Below are 19,982 nucleotides of genomic sequence, written 5' to 3' on the forward strand. Positions count from 1 at the left end.
GACTTTGGCACTCAACATATGCCTGAAAACTCCCAGGACTACGCAGGCATCTGGAGGTCCTCAGGCCATGTCACATACCTTAAGACCCCACAAATCTGGTGCACACCTAGAGGTCCCCAAGGACTCAGCAAGCTCCCAGAGGCTCTTTGGACTCTGCACATACCCAGAAGCCCCCCAGCCCTGGCCTATATAGCAGTTGGCAGGAGGTCAGGGCCCCAGGCATACTTCCCTCTCCTGTCTACCTCTTCTGATAACTGGGTCACCTGTTCCCCCACCTACCCCTACCTAAAACCCATTTTTTGTGAACAACTTCAGGTTATAGGTGGGCTACACAGCACCACCCAGCAATGTACAGGACTACCAGACATGTATGTGACCTTTAGCTTGATTGGCTAGGTACGTAATACATCATATGAACTCATACCCTATAGAATTGCTGTTGCTCCCCCAAAATTTACCTTCCCTGCCTCACCATATATAAGCTTGTGTTTGGTTGCCAATAAACGGACACAAATCCTTCTGATCTGTCTCTGGTAATTCACTGTTAAGTGTGCCGTGCCACATCACCACCTGCTTGCCGGGTGTCTACTAGCCAGAGACTCCCAAGACCCCCACCACACCCTGGCACCTCACACGCTCCAGATATGTCTCTATCATTCATGTAATCATTCATGGACCACTTAATTACTAATAAGCACTTACTGTGCAACACAGCATCACAAACTAAGCCTCCACCTGTGGGCACCAGTTCAAGTTCAGCTGCTCCGATTCCATCCAGCTCCCTGCTTGTGACCTGGCAAAGCAGTCAAGGACAGGCCAAAGCCTTGGGACCCTGCACCTGCGTGGGAGACCCGGAAGAAGCTCCTGGCTCCTGGCTTTGGACCAGTTCAGCTATAGCTGTGTGGCCATTGGGGAGTGACCCAGCACACAGAAAATATCACTCACTGTGCCTCTCTCGTTTCTGTCTGTAATTCTGCCTTTTCAATAAAATTAAATCAACAATCAAAAATAAATATCTTTTAAAAAGGGAGATGTGATCATTTATTCGCTGAGCACCCACTGCCAATGTGTCACAGGGTATATGACGCCCAAGTGATGGCGCCTTTCTTCTAGGAGTTTATCAGCGGTCTCAAGAGACATCAGGGTGTTATGTGAACAAGAAGCGTTTGAGTTCCAAAGGGAAGCTTTATTTGGAAGGAGTGGGGTTCTATCAGGTGCCCTCACACACGGACCTGCCTGCCTGCCCGCCCCCCATCCCAGCCAAGTGGCTTTACTTCTTCCGGATTTCCAGGATCTTCTCCTTCTTGATTTCCTTCGCCAGGTCCCCAATGAGTCTCCAGTACTCATTGAACTTGAGCTCCGAGTCCTGATTCACATCCAAGCTCTTCATCTTGTCATCCAGGGAGCCCACATCCTGAGGAGACAGAAACAGAAGCATAGGGGCCAGCATTCGGCAGAGTGGCTAAGACACCACTTGGGATGTCCATATCCCATAGCAGGATATCTGGGTTCCAGTCTTGCTTTGGTTTCCAATTCCAGCTTCCTGCTAATGTGCACCCTGGAGGCAGCAGGCCATGGTTCAAGCAGTTAATGCTCTGCCACCCATATGGAAGACCTGGGTTGATGTTTCTTCTCTATAGGATTCACTCTGCCCTAGTCCTAGCTGTTGTGAGCAGTTGGGATCCTGAATTAGCAGATGGGAGATGTCTATCTCGTGTGTGTGTGTGTGTGTGTGTGTGTGTGTGTCTGCCTATGAGTGTGTCTGCTTTTCAAATAAAATAAAAAATAACAAGGCAGGACCAGCATTGCATCACAGCATGGTCTTCGACATTGGCATGCTTATGAGTGCCAGTTCAAACTTGGCTGTTCCACTTCCAATCCAGCTCTCTGCTGATGTGCCAGAAGCTAGCCCAATGAGCTGGGCCCCTAGCATCTACATGAGCTCTAGATGGAGTTCCCAGGGTCCTGGCTTCAGTCTGGTTCTCTTCTAGGGAATGGCCTAGACAAGACATTTGGGAAGCAGACCAGCAGAAGGAAGATCTCTCTCTCATACACTCTGCCTTTCAAATAAATAGATAAGTTTTTAAAAATAAAATAAGGGCCCAGCACAATAGCTTAGAGACTAAACCCTCGCCATGCATCCACTAGGATCCCATATGGGCACCAGTTTAAGTCCCAGCTGCTTCATGTCCCATCCAGCTCCCTGTTTGAGGCCTGGGAAAGCAATTAAGGATGGCCCAAGCCTTGCGAAGAACTTCCTGGCTCCTGGTTTCAGATCAGCTCAGCTCTGGCCACTGCAGCTACTTGGGGAGTGAAGCAGCAGATGGAAGATCTTTCTGTCTGTCTCTCCTTCTCTTTGTATATCTGTCTTTCCAATAAAATAATAAAATACCATAAACAAGCAACTGCCGGTGAAAGTAAGATTGCCTGACACACCCATTCCCAACTCTGTAATTTCAGGTTCTGTGCCATTCACATGATACACTTTATTCCACTCAGCTCTCACAATCCACTAGAAGTAAAGGCTCCATGAGCACAGGGCCCTTGACTCTCCTATTCACCGCTGCAATCCCACTGCCTCGGAGAACGGAGTCCAGCGTGCCGCAGGAGGTTGTTTATCACTGTAACTCAAAGTCTAGGCCAGTAACAGGACACAACATGGTGCTCAATTCACACTGGCTTGAGGGGCCAGCATTGTGGCACAGTGGATAAAGCTACCATCTAGGACACCAGCATCCTGTATGAACACCAGTTCAAGTCCCAGTTGTTTCACATTTTTGTTTTTGTTTTTTAAAGATTTATAGATTTTTACTTTAAAGGTAGATAGAGAAGATCTTCCAACAACTAATTCACTCATAAAATGCCCACAATAGCCAGAGCTGAGCTGATCTGAAGCCAGGAATTTCTTCTGGGCCTGCCACATGGGTTCAGGGTCCCAAGGCTTTAAGCCATCCCCTGCTGCCTTCCCAGGCCATAAGAAGGGAGCCAAGTGGGAAGCGGAGCAGCCAGTGCCACACAGTGAAGCATCAGCTTGCTGTACCATCACCTTGGCCCCAGTTGGCTCCACTTCTGGTCCAGCCCCCTGCTAATGTGTCTGGGAAAGCAGCAGAAAATGGCCTGAATACTTAGACCCATGCTCACACAAAAAGAAGCTCCTGGCTTCTGGCTTCAGTCAGCCAAGCTGTTGAGTCAACTATCAATGGGGAGTGAAATATGAATGGAAGATACATATCTCCCTTTCTCTCTTTCTCTCTTCCCCCACCTCTCTCCCCTTAACTCTGTCCCTCAAATTAATAAAATAAACACATCATAAATGTTGATTTTCATAAATGCACTATCAATCCAATAAAAAGGTAGTATGATGAGCCCATTTTACAAAAAAAAAAGAAAATTAAGGTAAGAAAGATTTAATAGCTCACCAAAAGTGACAAGCTGTAACCCAAAACCTGTATTATTTGAACCAGACTGTCTGACTCAAAACACTCTCCTTCACAAAAACTAATAGAAATTATCTAAGGTATGGTTATAATATTAATACACAAAAATCAACAGTTCCTAGTAGAATGTTAGCCAGTTAGACCACACAATGAGAAAGACTGTATTTAAAATTAATTCAGGGATGGATGGCACCATGACACAGTAGGCTGAGGCTCTAACTGTGGTGCCAGCATCCCACAAGGGCACCCATTTGATTCCCAGCTACTCCACTTCCCATCCAGCTCCCTCCTTGTAGCCCAGGAAATCAGCACAGGATGGTCCAAGTCCTTTGGTCCCTCAACTCACACAGGAAACCTAAGAGAAGCTCCTGGCTCCTGGCTTCAGGGTAGCTCGGCGGCAGTGATCACGGACATCTGAAGAGTGGATCAGCAGATGGAAGATCTCTCTTTGTATTTCTACTTTTCTATGTGTAACTTTACCTTTCAAGTAAAATAATAATAATGTTTTAATTATTTATATTGGAAAGGAAGATTTACAAACAGAGAGACAGTGAGAGAGGTCTTCTATTCACTGGTTCATTCCCCAAGTGGCCACAGCAGCTGGAGCTGAGCCAATCCTAAATCAGGAGCCAGGAGTTTCTTCTGGGTCTCTCATGCCGGTGCAGGATCCCAAGACTTTGGGCCATCCTTGACTGCTTTCCTAGGCTACAAGCAAGCAGGGAGCTGGATGGGAAATGGAGCAGTAGGAAAATGAACTGGTACCCATATTGGATCCTGGCAATTGCAAGACAACGATTTTAGCTGTTGGACCTTCAAGTAAAAAGTTCTTAAAATAAATTTTTAGGGTTTGGCACAGTAGCCTAGTGGCTAAAGTCCTCACCTTGCATGCACCAGGATCCCATATGGACACTGGTTCACGTCCTAGCTGCTCCATTTCCCTACCCATCTGGCACCCTGCCAGTGGCCTACAAAGCAATAGAGGATGACCCAAAGTCTTGGGATCCTGCAACCGCGTGGGAGGTCCGAAAGAAGCTCCTGGCTCCAGCCGTTGCAGCTATTTGAGGAGTGAACCAGCAGATGGAAGATCTTTCTGTCTCTCCTTCTCATTGTAAATCTGACTATATATGTGTGTGTGTGTGTGTGTAAAATTTCAAAAAAGTGCTTCCCCGCTGGTCCCCACAGAATACTTCCAACACCTGTAGAGATGTGATTTCCTTTTCCCACCCCAAGCAGTTCTCCAGCAGCCACCACCCAGGGATGAGTTCCCACACTCCCCACCTAGATCCCTCAGGCCCCCACTTCAGATGCCAGACTCTAGCTGCAGGCTGCAACTTGCTCCCAGCTCCTCCTCAGTCCTCTCCCACTCATGTGGCAGCCACCCACAATCCCACCAAATCTGCTGAGTCCAGAGAGTTTTGCCTGCGCTCCAAACCCAGCCCTGCCCCCTTCCGAAGGTTCTTGAGTGGGTTGAAAGCCCCAACCTTTAGTACCTGGCCATTCAGGCTACCAGACCCATTCCAAGGCTAGGGAACCCCCTACTGAGTCACCACATTAGCAAACACACAGGTGTGTAACTCTATTCTCAGAACTGTGTCATGAGCTACACTGCATCTGTTCTTTGCATTAATATCACATTAACATGAAAAAAAGCACTGAAAATACAAAGAAAAAGTTATAGGAAAAAAAAAGACAAATTTAAACAGTACTGGTTGATATTTACCTTTCTCATTATAACCCAAGTTTCATTACTGTGAGCAAACTGATGCAAGGGCCGGTGCTGTGGTATAGTAAGTGCAGCCTCCACCTGTGGAACCATCATCCCATGCAGGTGCTTGTTCAGGTCCCAGCTGCTGCACTTCCAATCCAACCCTCTGACAGTTGTCTGGGAGAGCAGTAAAGAATGGTTCTTCTGAATGGGATGTGGGACAGACCGGACTAGTTTGCTGCGCGTACTGGCAAGCACGGGAACCAGGGCAGGGGACAGGCATGGTGGGGGTTATTGTGGGTTGCTCCGCTCCAACTAGGTTGCAGCTCCCACTGGTTTATGTGAGGGCCGAGTGTGTGCTGGGCAGAATTAGGCTGGACTGCAACAACCATTGGTTCCAGTGGAAGACAGGGCTGGAAACAGAACTGACCCAGCAATTGCAACCACCAGCTGATCGGGGCGATAGAATGTACCGGACCTTGTACTCTCAAGTTCACACAAGAATCTGGTCTGGGATCACCTCAGACAAAGTTTCTTTGGGGATCTCCCAAAGAACTCAGAACCCATGGTCTGCCACGGAGTGCAAGTGCCAGAGCCGAGCCTCCCCAGAGGCTCAGACAGAGCAGTGGAGAGCATAATCACCTGCACATGGAGGATACCTGGCATCACAACAGAGAACAGAACAAATCAATCAACTACCCCAGCCAGATGTTGACAGTGAAAAACTGGGCCAAAGGAAACTCTAAGGTGGACTATGTCAGTTAGTGGATTCTGCAACAACTTCATCATGCTTGGAATGGTGAGACTATCAACAATGCATAACTATTGAACTATCAAAACCACTTGAGCAAGACCCTCGGAGCATGCCCCACATCAGGGACCTGGGATGGGGAGGAGGCTGGGTGGGGTTTCTCCCTTTGTCTCCCCCTTTACCCCAGTTACAGGGGGAAAAATGTGGAAAGAGTGGTCTTATCCACTTTCCTGTAGCCCTTGAACCTTTGCGTCCTAAATAACTATGTAAAGATGGCCCAAAAAAATGATATTAAAAAAAAAAAAAAAGAATGGTTCTTAACTTGTGCCTCTGAAGCCATATGAGAGACCCAGAAGTACCTCCTGACTCCTAGCTTTGGATGGAAATCCAGCTTCCCAGTCATTTGGGAAGTGAACCAGCCAATGGAAGATCCTTCTCTCTCTCCCTCCCACTCTCCCTCCAGACCTCCCTGCAACTCCACCTTTCAAATAAAATAAATAAATCTTTAAAAAAAAAAAAAAGAAAGAATGATGCACAAAAAATAGGTCCAGCACAATGATTCATTTGGCTAATCAACCACCCGCAGGCACCGGGATCCCATACAGACGCTGGTTCGCGTCACGGCTCCCTGCTCCATTTCCCTTCCGGCACCCTGCTTGAGGCCTGGGAAAGCAGTAGAGGACAGCCCAGAGCCTTGGGACCCTGCACCTCCATGGGAGACCCAGAAGAAGCTCCTGGATCCTGACTTCAGATCAGTTTAGCTCTAGCCTTTTAGTTTATTGCAGTCTTTTGAGGAGTGAACCAGCAGACACAAGATTTTTCTGTCTGTCCTCTGTAATTCTACCTTTCCAATGAAAATAAATAAATCTTTAAAGCACACAGAGATGTGATTAAAGGGGGCTAATGATGAACAACAATAACAGGCCCTGCTGGCATTCAGCAAACTCACTGAGCAAAAACCAAGTATATTTTGTGCTACACTGCAAGAATATAAAATAAAAAATAATAATAATAATAAAATTTGGGGCCCGGCACGGTAGCCTAGTGGCTAAAGTTCTTGCCTTGCATGCACCAGCATCCCATATGAATACCAGTTCATATTATGGCTGCTCCATTTCCCTTCCAGCTCCCTGCTTGTGGCCTGGGAAAGCAGTAGAGTGTGGCTCAAAACATTGGGACTCTGCACGAGCATGGGAGACCCAGAAGAAGTTCTTGGCTCCTGGCTTCAGATTGACTTAGCTTGGGCCCGGCGCGGTGGCGCAAGTGGTTAAGGTCCTCGCCTTGCACGCCCGGGATCCCATATGGGCGCCGGTTCTAATTCCCGGCAGCCCCGCTTCCCATCCAGCTCCCTGCCTGTGGCCTGGGAAAGCAGTCGAGGACGGCCCAAAGCCTTGGGACCCTGTACCCGTGTGGGAGACCCGGAAGAGGCTCCTGGCTTTGGATCGGCATAGCATCGGCCGTTGTGCTCACTTGGGGAGTGAATCATCGGACGGAAGATCTTCCTCTCTGTCTCTCCTCTCTGTATATCCGCCTTTCCAATAAAAAAATAATAAAATAAATCTTTTAAAAAAAAACAGATTGACTTAGCTCTGGCTATTGTGGCCACTTGGGGAGTAAAGCAGCAAATGCAAGATCTTTCTCTCCATCTCTTCTTCTCTCTATAGACCTGCCTTTCCAATAAAAATAAATGTCTTAATTTTTTTTAAGGGGAAAACGTTATGATATCTAAAGCTAAGCCTCTACCTGCTGTGCTGGTATCCCATATGAGAACTGATTTGAATCCTGGCTGTTCCACTTCCGATTCACCTCCCTGCTAATGGCCTAAGAGAGGCTGGCTCAAAGCCTTGGAACCATAAACCCACATGAGAGACCTGGAAGAAGCCCTGGCTCCTGGCTTCGGATCATTTCAGCTCCACCTTTGTCATTTTGGGAGTGAACCAGAGGATGGAAGACTTCTCTCTCCTCTGTCTCTTCTCTCTCTGTAACTCTGTCTTCAATTTTTTAAAAAAATTTAATAGAACTATGTAGATATTTAATGCTCATTTACATATTCATTCATCTACTTGAAAGGGAGAGGAGGGAACCCTTTCATCCACTATGCCCAGAAAAGCCAGAGCTGCGTCAGGCTGAAGCCAGGAGCCAGAAACTCGATTCAGGTCTCCCATTTATGGCAGGGACCCAAGAACTTGAGCCTTCACCTGTTGCCTTCTCAGGATGCATTAGCAAGAACTGGATCAAAAGGGAGGGTGTGGGGCTGGTGCCATGGCATACCATACTAAATTTCCACCTTCAGTGCCAGCAGCCCTGTGTTCGGGCCTGGCTGCTGCACTTCTGATCCAGCTTCCTGCTTACAGACTAGGAAAGAAGCAGAGGGTGGTCCAAATGCTTGGGTCCCTACACCTACACAGGGAGACCTAGAAGATCCTGGCGCCTGGCTTCAGATCAGCTCAACTGCAGCCACTGTGGCATTCTGGGGATAAACCAATGGATGGAAGATTCTCCCTATCTCCTTCTCTCTCTGCCTTTCCAATGGAAATAAATATTAAGACAGAAAGACAGAAAGAAAGAGAGAGAGAGAGAGAGAGAGAGAGAGAGAGAGAAAGAAAGAGAGAGAGAGAGAAAGAAAGAAAGAAAGAAAGAAAGAAAGAAAGAAAGAAAGAAAGAAAGAAAGAAAGAAAGAAAGAAAGAGAAAGGAAAAAGAAAAGAAAAGGAAAGAAAAGAGCTAGCCAGGCAGGCAGGAAGGAAGGAAGGAAGGAAGGAGGTGAGGGTGTTAGCTTTAAACTTGCACTCTAATTAGTTATGTGGGCATTCTAAGTGGCAGCTTACCCAGCAGCACCACTAATGTATGCCCTGGGAGACAGCAGGTGAGGACTCAAATACCTGTATCCTTGCCAATCATGTGAAAAACCCAGGTTAAGTCCCAGGCTCCTGGCTTCACCTGGCCCAATCAGGCCGTTGCAGGCATTTGGGAAATCAACCAGAAAATGGAAGATCTATCTTCCCTCTGCCTTTCAATTAAATAAGTAAGTTAAACTTCTGTCATTGCTTTGCATTTCATATGGCCAAAACTACCAAAAAAAAAAAAAAAGTCCCAAACCAAAGGGCAAACTAAGGGGAAATAGTTGCAGCACACATAGCAAACAAAAGGCTCATTTCTCTATTCTACAAAGAAGTCTAGGGAATCAGTAGGAAGACTCTTTGATCAAAGACATGAAGAGGCAGTGGACAGGAAAAGCAATACAAATGTCCATCAGAAATATTCTGGGAGAACGGCATTTGGCATCGCATCTGAGACACCAGCGGGGACACCTGTGTTCCAGATTAGAGTGCCTGGCTTGTGTCTCATTTTCTGTCTCTCATAAATCAACTATTTAAGAGTATTTTTTTTTAATGTTTCACTTGACTCAGAATTAAAGAAGCATAAGTCAGAAAAATATTGCATTTTCACATACGACATTAGCAATTTAAAAATTTGACAGGGTCCAGCACGGTAGCCTAAGCACTAAAGTCTTGCACACACCAGGATCCCATATGGGCGCTGATTCTAATCCCAGCAGCCCCACTTCCCATCCAGATCTCTACTTGTGGCCTGGGAAAGCAGTTGAGAATGGCCCAAAGCCTTGGGACCCTGAACCCGAGTGAGAGACCTGGAAGAGGTTCTGGGCTCCTGACTTCAGGCTGACTCAGCGCCAGCCGTTGCAGCCGCTTGGGGAGTGAATCAGTGGACAAAAGATCTTCTCTGTTTCTCCTCCTCTCTGCATACCTCACTTTCCAATAAAAATAAAAATAAATCTTTAAAAAAAAAATTTGACAATACCTACTCTGGGTAAGCATGTGCACAGTGGTAGCTGATAAAATCTGTAAAAGTAAGAAATGAACTTGCTCCTTGACTTAATAATTCAACTGCCAGACCCTTATCCTCTATGATTATTTCCTCCAAATATGCAAAAACATACAGACAAGAATGCTTGCAAAAGGGGAAAAAATGGATATAGTATCCATCAAATAAAAAATTGGTCACATAAACTTGTGTTAACCTCCAAAACAGATACAATAAATATTTTTAATGAGCCATTTTAAAGGGAAAAATACCCTATATGCATTGTTATATTTTTTAAAAGCTATTTGTAGAGGGCTTGGCACAGTGGCTCATTGGGTAAATCTTTGACTTGCTGGGATCCAATATGGGCACTAGTTCATATCCCGGCTGTTCCAGTTCCCTTCCATCTCCCTGCTAGTGGCCTGGGAAAGCAATGGAGGATGGCCCAAAGCCTTGGGACCCTGCACTCGTGTGGGAGACCTGGAAGAGGCTCCTGGTTCCTGGCTTCCAGTCAGCTCAGCTCTAGCCATGGTGGCCACTTGGGGAATGAACCAGTGTTCAGAAGATTCTTCTCTCTGTCTCTCCTTCTCTTTCTAAATCTGACTTTCCAATAAAAATTAACAAAAACTTCTTTCAAAAAATCTACTTGTAGGAAAGCATGTGAGATGTATTTGTGTGGGTGCTGTAGCACAGTGGGTGAAAGCCACCACCTGCAGCATCAACATCCCATGTGGCCCTGAGTCTGGTTGCAGATGTTTCATTTCCAATCCAGCTCCCTGCAAATGTACTCAGGACAGTAACAGAGAATGGCCAAGGGCTTGGACCCCTGCAACCCACATAGAAACCACCCCCCTCCCAAAAAAAACTGGCTTCAATCTGGCTCAATCCTAGCCATCATGGCCATTTCGAGGAGTCAATCAAACGAACATTTCCCCACTCGCCGCCCTCTCTCTGTGTAATTCTTTCAAATAAATAAATAAAGTCAAAGTTACAGTGAGAGAGGGTGGGGGAGAGAGAATAAGATCTTTCGCCTCCTGGTTCATTCCCCGAGTGGTTGCGACGACCAGCCTAGAACCAAGCCCAAGCCAGGAACTCCAGCCAGGTCTCTCACATAAGTACAGTGGTCCAAGAACTTGAAGCATCCTCTGTTGCATTCCCAGTCCATTATCAGAGAGCAGGATCTGAAGCGGAGCAGCCAAAACAGGAACCTGCACCCATACTGGAATGCCACCACCTCAGGCGGCAACTTAGCACGCTACACCACGATACCAGCCCCATAGCTGAATTTTTCTAATGTTTTCATTTATTGACTTGCCCAAAATGTTTTCCTTTTTCCTTTTTTTACAATTTTACTCACCCACTGTTTACCAAATGTTTGTGGCTACCCCCCTTATTCCTGTTGAAATTCCAGCCGGCCAAATAGGCAGAGCATCTGAGAGGTGATGTCAATACAGGGGGGTGGAGCTCTCAGGAAGCAGATTTTTGCCCACAGGGATTCTTTCCTTGCCCATGAGAAGACAGTAGGCTTCACCCAAAGATGTTGTCCCCCGGAATTCGATGGAGCCCAGGCCTAGATGTCATGGCCTCACACTTGCAGCCCCCGAGAACTCTGAGCAGCCAGCAGGTATGTCGAGCTTGGTGACTGCCACCAGGCCAGGATACACAGTACTCACATCTCCCTGAAGACCTACTCGCTGCAGACCCTGCTCTGAGTGCAGCCGGTACACTCTCTTCCCTCACGGGACCTACCCTCCAGGGACCCTAACAAAGTCAAGTTGTGGATAAGCATGTTCTGAAAGAAAAGCAAGCATGGAATAAGCAAATGGGGGTTGCAAGCCGACCATGCTGAGGGTTTGCTGTGTGAGCAGAAATCTGAACCAAACCAGGCCCCAGCCCAGTGAAGCCCTGGGGGGGATGTGCCTTCTGGCCAAGACAGGAAAAGTGCTGGCACGAGGTATAAATGCCCCTCATTGTCTGTCAGTAGCATGGCTGTCAGGGAGAGCGGAAACGCGCAGCCAGAGTGGGGGCAGCCACGGGGTCAGGGGAGGCTTTCTTTTGTCTTTGTTTTTCTGAAGGGCGATATTAGAGCTTTCTGGTAAACTGATCCTAGTGATCCAGCAGAGAAGGAAAACGCAGTGATGCGGGAGAGGGCAGCCTTTCAGTGGACCATGGGACCCAGGACACCAGCTGGGGGGACTGGTCTTAGGGGCAGAGACGGAGCTGGGCTAGCAGTAAAGGAGGAAAAGAATAAGGATGGGAGGGAGGGAGAGAAGAAGAGAGGAAGGAAGGAAGGAAGGAAGGAAGGAAGGAAGGAAGGAAGGAAGGAAGGAAGGAAAGAAGGAGAAAGTGGAAGAAAGGAAGGAAGGAAGGAGAAAGTGGAAGAAAGGAAGGAAGGAAGAAGGGAGGAGGCAAGGAAAGATAAGGAAGGGAAGGAGGAAGAAAGGAAGGAGGGAGGGGGAGAGGGAGGAAGGGCAAGATGGGGGCCTTTTACTGATGAGTAGCAAAATTCAAGAGACAGGTTCAGATGACATGAAAAAGGTGCACTAGAGGAAGGACCAGTTGTGAAATAGTCACCTGCAAGAGCAGGGACACAAAAATGCCGGAGAAGTGCAGAACCGCCAGGCACTGCCCAGGGTCCCTTTCAGTCTGTGACTGTACATGTAGTTCTTCCAAAGATTTGTTTCTTTATTTGACAGGCAGATTGTAGAGAGGGAGGGAGAGAAACAGAGAGAGAGGTCGTCTAGCCACTGGTTCACTCCCCAAATATCCACAACAGCCAGGCTGGGCAGGGGAGGCAGTCAGGAGCCTGCAGACAATGGAAGTCTCCCATGGGGGTGGCAGGAACCAAATCGCTTAAGCCATCACCACCTCCTCCCAGGGCCTGCAGCTGGAGAAACCAGAGTCAGAAGCCTGAGCCGGGAATTAAACCCATGTTCTGCAATATGGGGACCCAAGCATTAAATACCTGCTTCCAGAAGAGTGGATTTAACCAGCAAGTTAATACGGGCAGAATGTTGGGTTCATCCATGGTTGATATTTCTCCAGATAACCAAGGGAGCTGAAGAAGTGATTATAATGAGGAGCCCTGGGGCCCAAACTGGGAAGAAGAGAAGGATACAGAAATGATGATCAAGAGATGACAGGACCCAGTGAGTCAGGGAAGGGTTGGGACAAAGGAGCCAAGTAAGGAAGATCGCATGAATAACACAAAGGGAGGCTGGGGCCCATGCTGTGGTGGCACAGCACGTTAACCGGGCAGGCACCCAGTGGAGTGTAAGCTGCTTCATATCGCATCCTGCTGATGCACCTGGTAAGGCAGCAGAGGATGGTCCACGTACTTCAACTCTGGGAGACCTAGAGCAAGATCTAGGCTCCTGGCTTCAGCCTGGCCCAGCCTTGGCTATTGAGGCCATTTGGGGATTCAACCACCCATGGGAGGTCCTTCTCTCTCTCTTTCAAATAAATTAACAAAATTTTTAAAATAAAAACCCATATGCCCACACTTTTATGTGCCTGAGAATTCTCAGAAAGGACACGAATAAACTGCTAGCCTAGAATGATATGCAAATCCAATACTAATGACATTAAAATTCCACACCCTCTGGTGGAGCAGGAGGAACAATGGCTCTGCCGGGTCCCTATGGAGGAATTTCCATAGGGATAGGCAATGGTCGCTGGTGCTCCTGGCAGGCCCTCCTGCACAGTCCGTAACTCCATGAAGTTGGCTGCACTTGGCCCCTGGACAAGTCACGGCCTTCTGGCAGGCCCAAGTTTGGTATTCCCCTGGCCTCCTGCTCCCTCTGTGATCTTCTAGAAGCTAGCTCTGGGTTCAGTCCTGTGATGGAGTAATGAAACCACGAAGGCACCAAACAGACAGGGAACCCAACTCATCATCTGATGGGACAGCAAAAAGGCCAGCAACCCAATGCCACATGTCCCAACATGGTCTTTGCTTACCTAGTCCCTTTAGCGTGTGCACGCACACACACACACACCCCATCTATATACAGTCTTACAGCCATGTTATGGAGCGTGGCAATCTGGCTTCCCCATCATCACCGCCTCACAAAACCTAGTCCACCACCTACCTTGAGCAGGTGAGGCAACTGCTGAGTGACCAGTTCCTTAAACTCATTGACGCTGAGGCTGCCCTTCCGGCCCTCCTGCCCTGCAAAGGTGAAGAAGGTGGTGACCACTGTCTCAATGGCCAGCTCCAGCTCTGTCAGTGGCTCAGCTGCCATCAGGATCCCAGGGCTGTTGCTGACAATGACTTCACAGGGCTGAGCTGCGGGACAAGGAAGGGGCAGAGAGCGAGAGTCAGGGAGCCTGGGGGACCCAGGAGTCACAGTGCTCCTGCCGTGGTGTTGCCTCCTCAGGCCTCAGGGGGCATTATGCGTAAGGGGGAAGGACAGGACACCAGGCAACAATCTCTTAGTCCATATGGAGGCAGGGGTCAATTCCAGAAACCTCTTCTGCATCTGGAGATATTTTTAAAATACTCAAGCCTAGGGCAGGCATTTGATACTGCAGCTGAGATACTGTTTATGGGGGGGATGGCACTGCTGTGACTCAGTAGGTTAAGCTGCCGTCCGCAGTGCCAACATCCCAGCAGCTCCACTTCCAATCCAGCTCCTCCTAATGTGCCTAAGAAAGCAATGGCAGACGGCCCGAGGGCTTGGTCCACTGTGCCCATGTGGGAAACCTGAAAGAAACTCCTGGCTCTTGCCTTTGGCCTGGCACAGCCCTGGCCATTGTGGTCATTCGGAGAGTGAACTGAAGGATGGAAGATCTGTGTGTGTGTGTGTGTGTGTGAGAGAGAGAGAGATTCCAAGTCCAGCTTCCAGCTAATGCAACCCTGGGACCACAGTAGGTGATAGTACAAGTGGCTGGGCTCCTGCCCCCCACGTGGGAGACCCAGATGCAGCTGTCAGTTCAGTCTGGCTCAGACCTCTGTGCTAGGAGCATTTTGGAGAGTGAACCAGCAGATGGGCGTTCTCTTCTCTCTTCTCTCTCTCTCTCTCTCTGACTCCCTTCTCTCTTTTCTCTCTCTCTCTCTTCTCTCTCTCTGACTCCCCTTCTCTCTCTCTTCTCTCTCTCTCTGACTCCTCTTCTCTCTCTCTGACTCCCCTTCTCTCTCTCTTTCTCTCTCTCTCTCTGACTCCCCTTCTCTCTCTCTCCCTCCCTCTCTCTCACTCCCCTTCTCTCTCTCTCTCTCTGACTCCCCTTCTCTCTCTTTCTCTCTCTCTCTCACTCCCCTTCTCTCTCTCTCTCTCTCTGACTCCCCTTCTCTCTCTCTCTGACTCCCCTTCTCTCTCTCTTTCTCTCTCTCTCTGACTCCCCTTCTCTCTCTCTCTCCCTCCCTCTCTCTCACTCCCCTTCTCTCTCTCTCTCTCTGACTCCCCTTCTCTCTCTCTCTCTCTCTTTCTCTGACTCCCCTTCTCTCTCTCTCTGACTCCCCTCTATGTAGGAGAAGGTTTTCAGCCTGGGATGGGCGGATTCTTTGGAGTCCTCTGAGCCTGGCGGCCACTCTGTAAGCTCCCTTTCTAGCCCTGCCCTGCCTGTAACGGTCAACAGGCTGCTGTTTGCCACCGACCTCACTCACCCAGGCCACTCTTCCCAGCAGAGAAGCCCAGGGACTGGCACACATCCAGCTGCGGTTAAGGCTAGCTCAGTGCGGTCAGACCCATCTTCTCTACTCCCCCTTCCTCCCTCTCCTCCAGGGCAGCCTCCCCGTGACAGCCGCCCTGGAACCGACTCCTATGCCCTGCAAGGGCTTGGCACCACCGCTCACAGCCCCAGGGGAAGGGGACATGCCTGCCCCCTCTCCCTCTGAGATCCAGCACACCCTCCCTTACCCAACACACACTCCTGCGGGGACACAGCTGGGTCTCCCAAAGCCACTTCCTGAATCCCTCTCGGAGTGGCTGGCTCTGAGGGAGGGAACTGGGACACCAAGAACCCCGAGCTTCCTGCACGGCTGGGGGTGGAGCAATGCAACTCACCGGGACCTGGAGATGGGGTGCGGCGAGCGGCGTCCCGGGGCTGAGGTTTATAAGCGCCAGGGAGGAGGCAAGAGCCACTCCCCAGCCCAGAGGTCAAGTTTCCGCCGTCTGTCGTCTCTGGAAAGAGAGGACCGCCCAATCACGCCTGGAGCTGTGTTATCAGGCTTGCCCCCCAGCCCCACATGCTCCCACTGGAGGGCGCTGCCTCACAGTGTCTGGCAGAGCCCGTTTAGCAGGGGTCTTAGGGCATGTCTGTCCCAGGACCCTGGTGGGAGGCGGGTAAGGACAGGAGGAGTACTGTGCCATACCCCTACATCCAATCCCGAGTGTGCAGGTCAGGCTGGGGATGGCAGGGGAGGTGATGGCTCCACAGGGAGACCCCCCCTCAAAGGACGCTAAGTCCAAGACCTCGAATGGGGCATCCCAGGCTGAGACAGCCCCCATGGCGGAGGGGTGGGGCATGGGGGGTACCCCAGATTGGAATCTGGAATCTCTCAATGACACCCCAGCTGGAACCCTTCAAGGAGACTCCCAAGACTAGATTGCTCACTAAAGGATCCACTCAGGGAGACCCCCTAGGCTGACACCCCCTCAGCAGAATCCTCAGGGGCTGCACAGCTGAGGGGACAGGCACTGCTGAGACCCTGCAAGTAGCCGGCCTTAGCTCTTGTCCTACCTCCTTCCCAACCCCACACCCCAGGTCCAGCAGGAGGGCAGAAGGCTAGGATGGTGGCAACCGGTGGGGGGCGGGGGGGGGGTGCAAAGACACAGGCCAGCCTGTTCCAGCCCGGGAGACAGAGGGCGCCTGTGTCCACTCTTGGCCCCTGGCCCCTCGGGGCTGTCTGTCCATCAAGGGGTGGAGCTGGCAGGGAGGGGTGGGCGGAGGAAGGCTGACTGAAGACAGGTCCCGCAGAGTCCAGGAGCCACATTCACAGCCTTGGGCCTCCAACTGGAACCTGCTCCTACTCCAGGCAGACGGTGAGTATCCCGCCCCACTCGGGCTAGGCTCTGGGCCTGGCCTGCCATGGGGGTGAGGGCGCTTGAGGGGGTCCAAGAACCTGGGCATCTCAGCATTCATGTGCATTGAGGGTTGGGGAGCATTTGGGAGAGCTGGGCTTTGGGAGGTGGTGAGGGAAGGCAAGTGAGACAGGAGGCAGGTTGCCCTCTCCCACGTGAGCCCTTGGGTCCCCTACCAAGCCCCTTCAGTCTCCCAGGAGTTAGGGAGGGGGCCCAGCCAGGCCTGGTCTTCCCAGGGATTAGAAGAAGCAAGCCGAACAACAGGTGTTTGTGCCGGCTTCCAGGCGGCCTCAGTCTCTGGCCCCTAGCTCATCAGTCACTTTCCAGGGAGGATGAGGTGGCAGGGTATGCACCACGGGGCATCAAGCAGAGGGGCCCACAGAATTATTCCCCCTTCCAGTCCTCCATTCCCAAGTGTCCCCCTGGCTCATTTCCAGTTCTCAGCACAGACCCTGGATTCCTCTTTCCCCCTAACTCCTTCCTCTTGCAGTTTTCCTGTCTACCCTGACCTTAGGCCCTCTCTGAACTGCCATGGAATCCCAGGCCCCCGCTGGATGAGGCCTGTAACTGAGCCACCAGCCTCCCTCCCTTGGGCACCCCCTTATCCCCTGCATCAGAACCGGCTTGGGTTCCATGTCTCCTGTGTCTCTGTGACAACCACTTCTCATGTCCAGAGTTCAGGTGACACTCACAAGGGCCCCATTGAAGAACTGGGGTGTCATTTGATCAGGATCCATTCATAGTCAGTCCCCCAGGCCCAGGAAAAGATGGTGACACTTGAGCTGAGATATCCGAGCTGCCCTCTGGGGCCAAGAGACAGAGGCCCCCTGGCTTGGCAGTCTCCTCTCAACAGCCCCCTCCATTCTTCTGTCCCCACCCCACCCCAGCCTCTTGAACTCACAGACCCTCATGCACTCAGCCCTTCTCCTTTCCTGACACACACTAGCACCAAAGCCCCTGCTCCGTGTCCCCACATCAATCAAGCTGGCCTACGGGCTGCCTCTTCCCATTCCTTGCAAGCCCTGGATCCTGGGACAAGGCTGGCCTGTTCCTCCCTCCCTTTCCTTCCCATCCTCCATCCCAGAGGAGGGACGGTTTGGCAGAGGAGTCAAGCGGGGGTATCATGGAAGGAGTGCCCCAGAGAAGCCACCAAGGCCTGTTCAGGAGGCCACATGCTGAAGGGCCAAAAGAGGGGTCTAGCTCAGGGTCTCCCCCACTCAGGCTGCCACCCGCTCCTCCACAAGGCCTACCAAAGGACCAGACTGACTTCTTTGCTCAGGGTGGTGGTGAGGTGGGCTATGGAGGAGAGTCCAGCTGGCCACCCCCAGCAGCAGGAGCTTCACCGCACTCCACAGGCAAGGATCAGGGCAAAAACAGAAACCAGAGCCAGAGGAAACAGCATGAGTCCTGTGAGCATCCTGCCTGTCTCACCCTCCCAGCCACTGCCCTGGCAGCCAGGAGCCTCTGCAGATGTCCATTGCAGGCCCTTGGAGCCCACCCAGTGCCTACTGCTCTTGTCTCCATGCCCATTCTTAGCTGTCTGGCTGGGCTACAGAACATGGGTTTGATCATCTAGGTGTGATGGGGTTTCCCTGCGGTGTCAGCTCTCTGGGAAGTGGCAACAGGACTCCCAGCTCAAGGCTTTTTTTTTTTTTTTTTTTTGAGCTACGGGACCCAGGCCAGGCCTGAAGGTTCTCACCCACACACCCCAGTCACCCTAGACCTGGCCCACAGCTCACTGCCTCGCTCTGGCGGGGGGTGGGGAGGGTAGGTGCATTGCCACAATGGGCTCTGAGCTGGAGACGGCGATGGAGACCCTCATCAACGTGTTCCATGCCCACTCGGGCAAGGAGGGGGACAAGTACAAGCTGAGCAAGAAGGAGCTGAAGGAGCTGCTGCAGACGGAGCTCTCCAGCTTCCTGGACGTGAGCAGAGTTGGGCATGGGGGAGGGAGTGCAGGGGAAGGAGGGGAAGACAGCGGACACCTCCCTGTGGTCTCTCTCTCTGCCCCACCGGACCTTACCCCAGCCACTTCCCTCCTCTCTCCCGGGTGCTTCCAGTCTCTCCCACTCCTCCCGGGTGAAGTCAGAGCAGTCTGGTTTATAAATCACCTACTCAGGGCTAAGCCTTCTGTAGATCCATCAGTACAGCCTAGAAAGACTGACTGTAGACTTCAGGAAGTGCATTGAGTCTTCCAGAAAAGAAAGGGTTCTGGAACGTTACTAAACAGGCTGAAGCAATCCACTTCCCTGAAAGAGGTGCCCTTAAGCCATGCAGCAAGTGTCTGGATAAACAGCAGGAGAGAAAAGAATGCAGAGCAAGCCCAAGAGCCGTGCTGGACAGGGATGAAGGAAAAAGAAAAGGATGCTAAGGGGCTACACAGCAGAAGCAGGTGCTTCAGGACACGGTTCTGAGCTCTTTTACTACACCACATCTGAATTCTGCCCCTGTTACTTTTTCTACCTGGGTGACTTGGGCACACGGATCAGTGTGTTTCTTCGCGCACCACTTGCCTTAGAATTACATGAGACAACGCTTTGTCACATTACCATCAGCTCTGCCAGGTGAAGGACACACACCGAGAGCCACAAGAGAGTGTTCAGTGCTTGGAGGGGAGAAGACCCACAGTTAGCTGAGGCTCTGCCCACCTGCTCTTCTCTGCCCCATTCTGCAGTCCCCCTCCCCCAGCTCTGGACCTGCTGGCGGACCCTGCCCTCCCTCCCTCTTCTCTCCTCCCTCCACAGGCCCAGAAGGATGCGGATGCTGTCGACAAGGTGATGAAGGAGCTGGATGAGGATGGAGATGGGGAGGTGGACTTCCAGGAGTACGTGGTGCTGGTGGCTGCTCTCACAGTGGCCTGCAACAACTTCTTCTGGGAGAACAGTTGAGCTGATAGCCCACAAGGGCAGCGCCCTTCTCCTCCCCACCCTGCCTGACCTGGCCCTTCACCCGGTTACCACCTCACCCCACTCACACCTGCTCACACCTCAGCACACACCCAGGGCGCAAAACAGCGATCCCACCCTGTAACTCCTATTTCATTAAAGGCTCTCTATTGCCAGCTGTCTGATGTCTGTCTCCTGTGGGTCTGGAAGGGCAGAGAAGTGTGGGCTGCCCACTTCCAATTCCATTTATTTTGAACAGGGGAGAGTCCCATGCACTCCAGCTTCCCTAATGTTCAAGGTTTCATCTGGAAGTGGGGCTGGAGCCGTCAGCTTCTCAGCTATAAACACAGGACGCGCAAGCTCAC

At 50.9% G+C, this 19,982-nt stretch overlaps 2 protein-coding genes across 2 annotated transcripts; one reads left to right on the top strand and one right to left on the bottom strand.

Annotated features, from left to right (window-relative positions):
• Nucleotides 1–1,171: 1,171 nt before the first annotated feature.
• On the bottom strand, nucleotides 1,172–15,854 carry S100A13 (S100 calcium binding protein A13). Its single transcript, XM_040998786.1, has 3 exons — nucleotides 15,716–15,854; nucleotides 13,802–13,998; nucleotides 1,172–1,414 (listed from the first exon to the last, which is right to left on the bottom strand). The coding sequence occupies exons 2-3, from the start codon at nucleotides 13,952–13,954 to the stop codon at nucleotides 1,271–1,273; spliced, it is 297 nt and encodes a 98-aa protein (XP_040854720.1). The 5' UTR covers nucleotides 13,955–13,998; nucleotides 15,716–15,854; the 3' UTR covers nucleotides 1,172–1,270.
• Nucleotides 15,855–16,569: 715 nt separating this feature from the next.
• S100A1 (S100 calcium binding protein A1) lies at nucleotides 16,570–19,786 on the top strand. The gene is made up of 3 exons (XM_040998870.1): nucleotides 16,570–16,693; nucleotides 18,504–18,657; nucleotides 19,477–19,786. The coding sequence occupies exons 2-3, from the start codon at nucleotides 18,517–18,519 to the stop codon at nucleotides 19,618–19,620; spliced, it is 285 nt and encodes a 94-aa protein (XP_040854804.1). The 5' UTR covers nucleotides 16,570–16,693; nucleotides 18,504–18,516; the 3' UTR covers nucleotides 19,621–19,786.
• Nucleotides 19,787–19,982: the final 196 nt, after the last annotated feature.

This window comes from Ochotona curzoniae, unplaced genomic scaffold, assembly GCF_017591425.1.
Source record: "Ochotona curzoniae isolate NIBS_2020 unplaced genomic scaffold, NIBS_Ocur_1.0 scaffold_1037, whole genome shotgun sequence".
NCBI classification, from domain to species: domain Eukaryota; kingdom Metazoa; phylum Chordata; class Mammalia; order Lagomorpha; family Ochotonidae; genus Ochotona; species Ochotona curzoniae.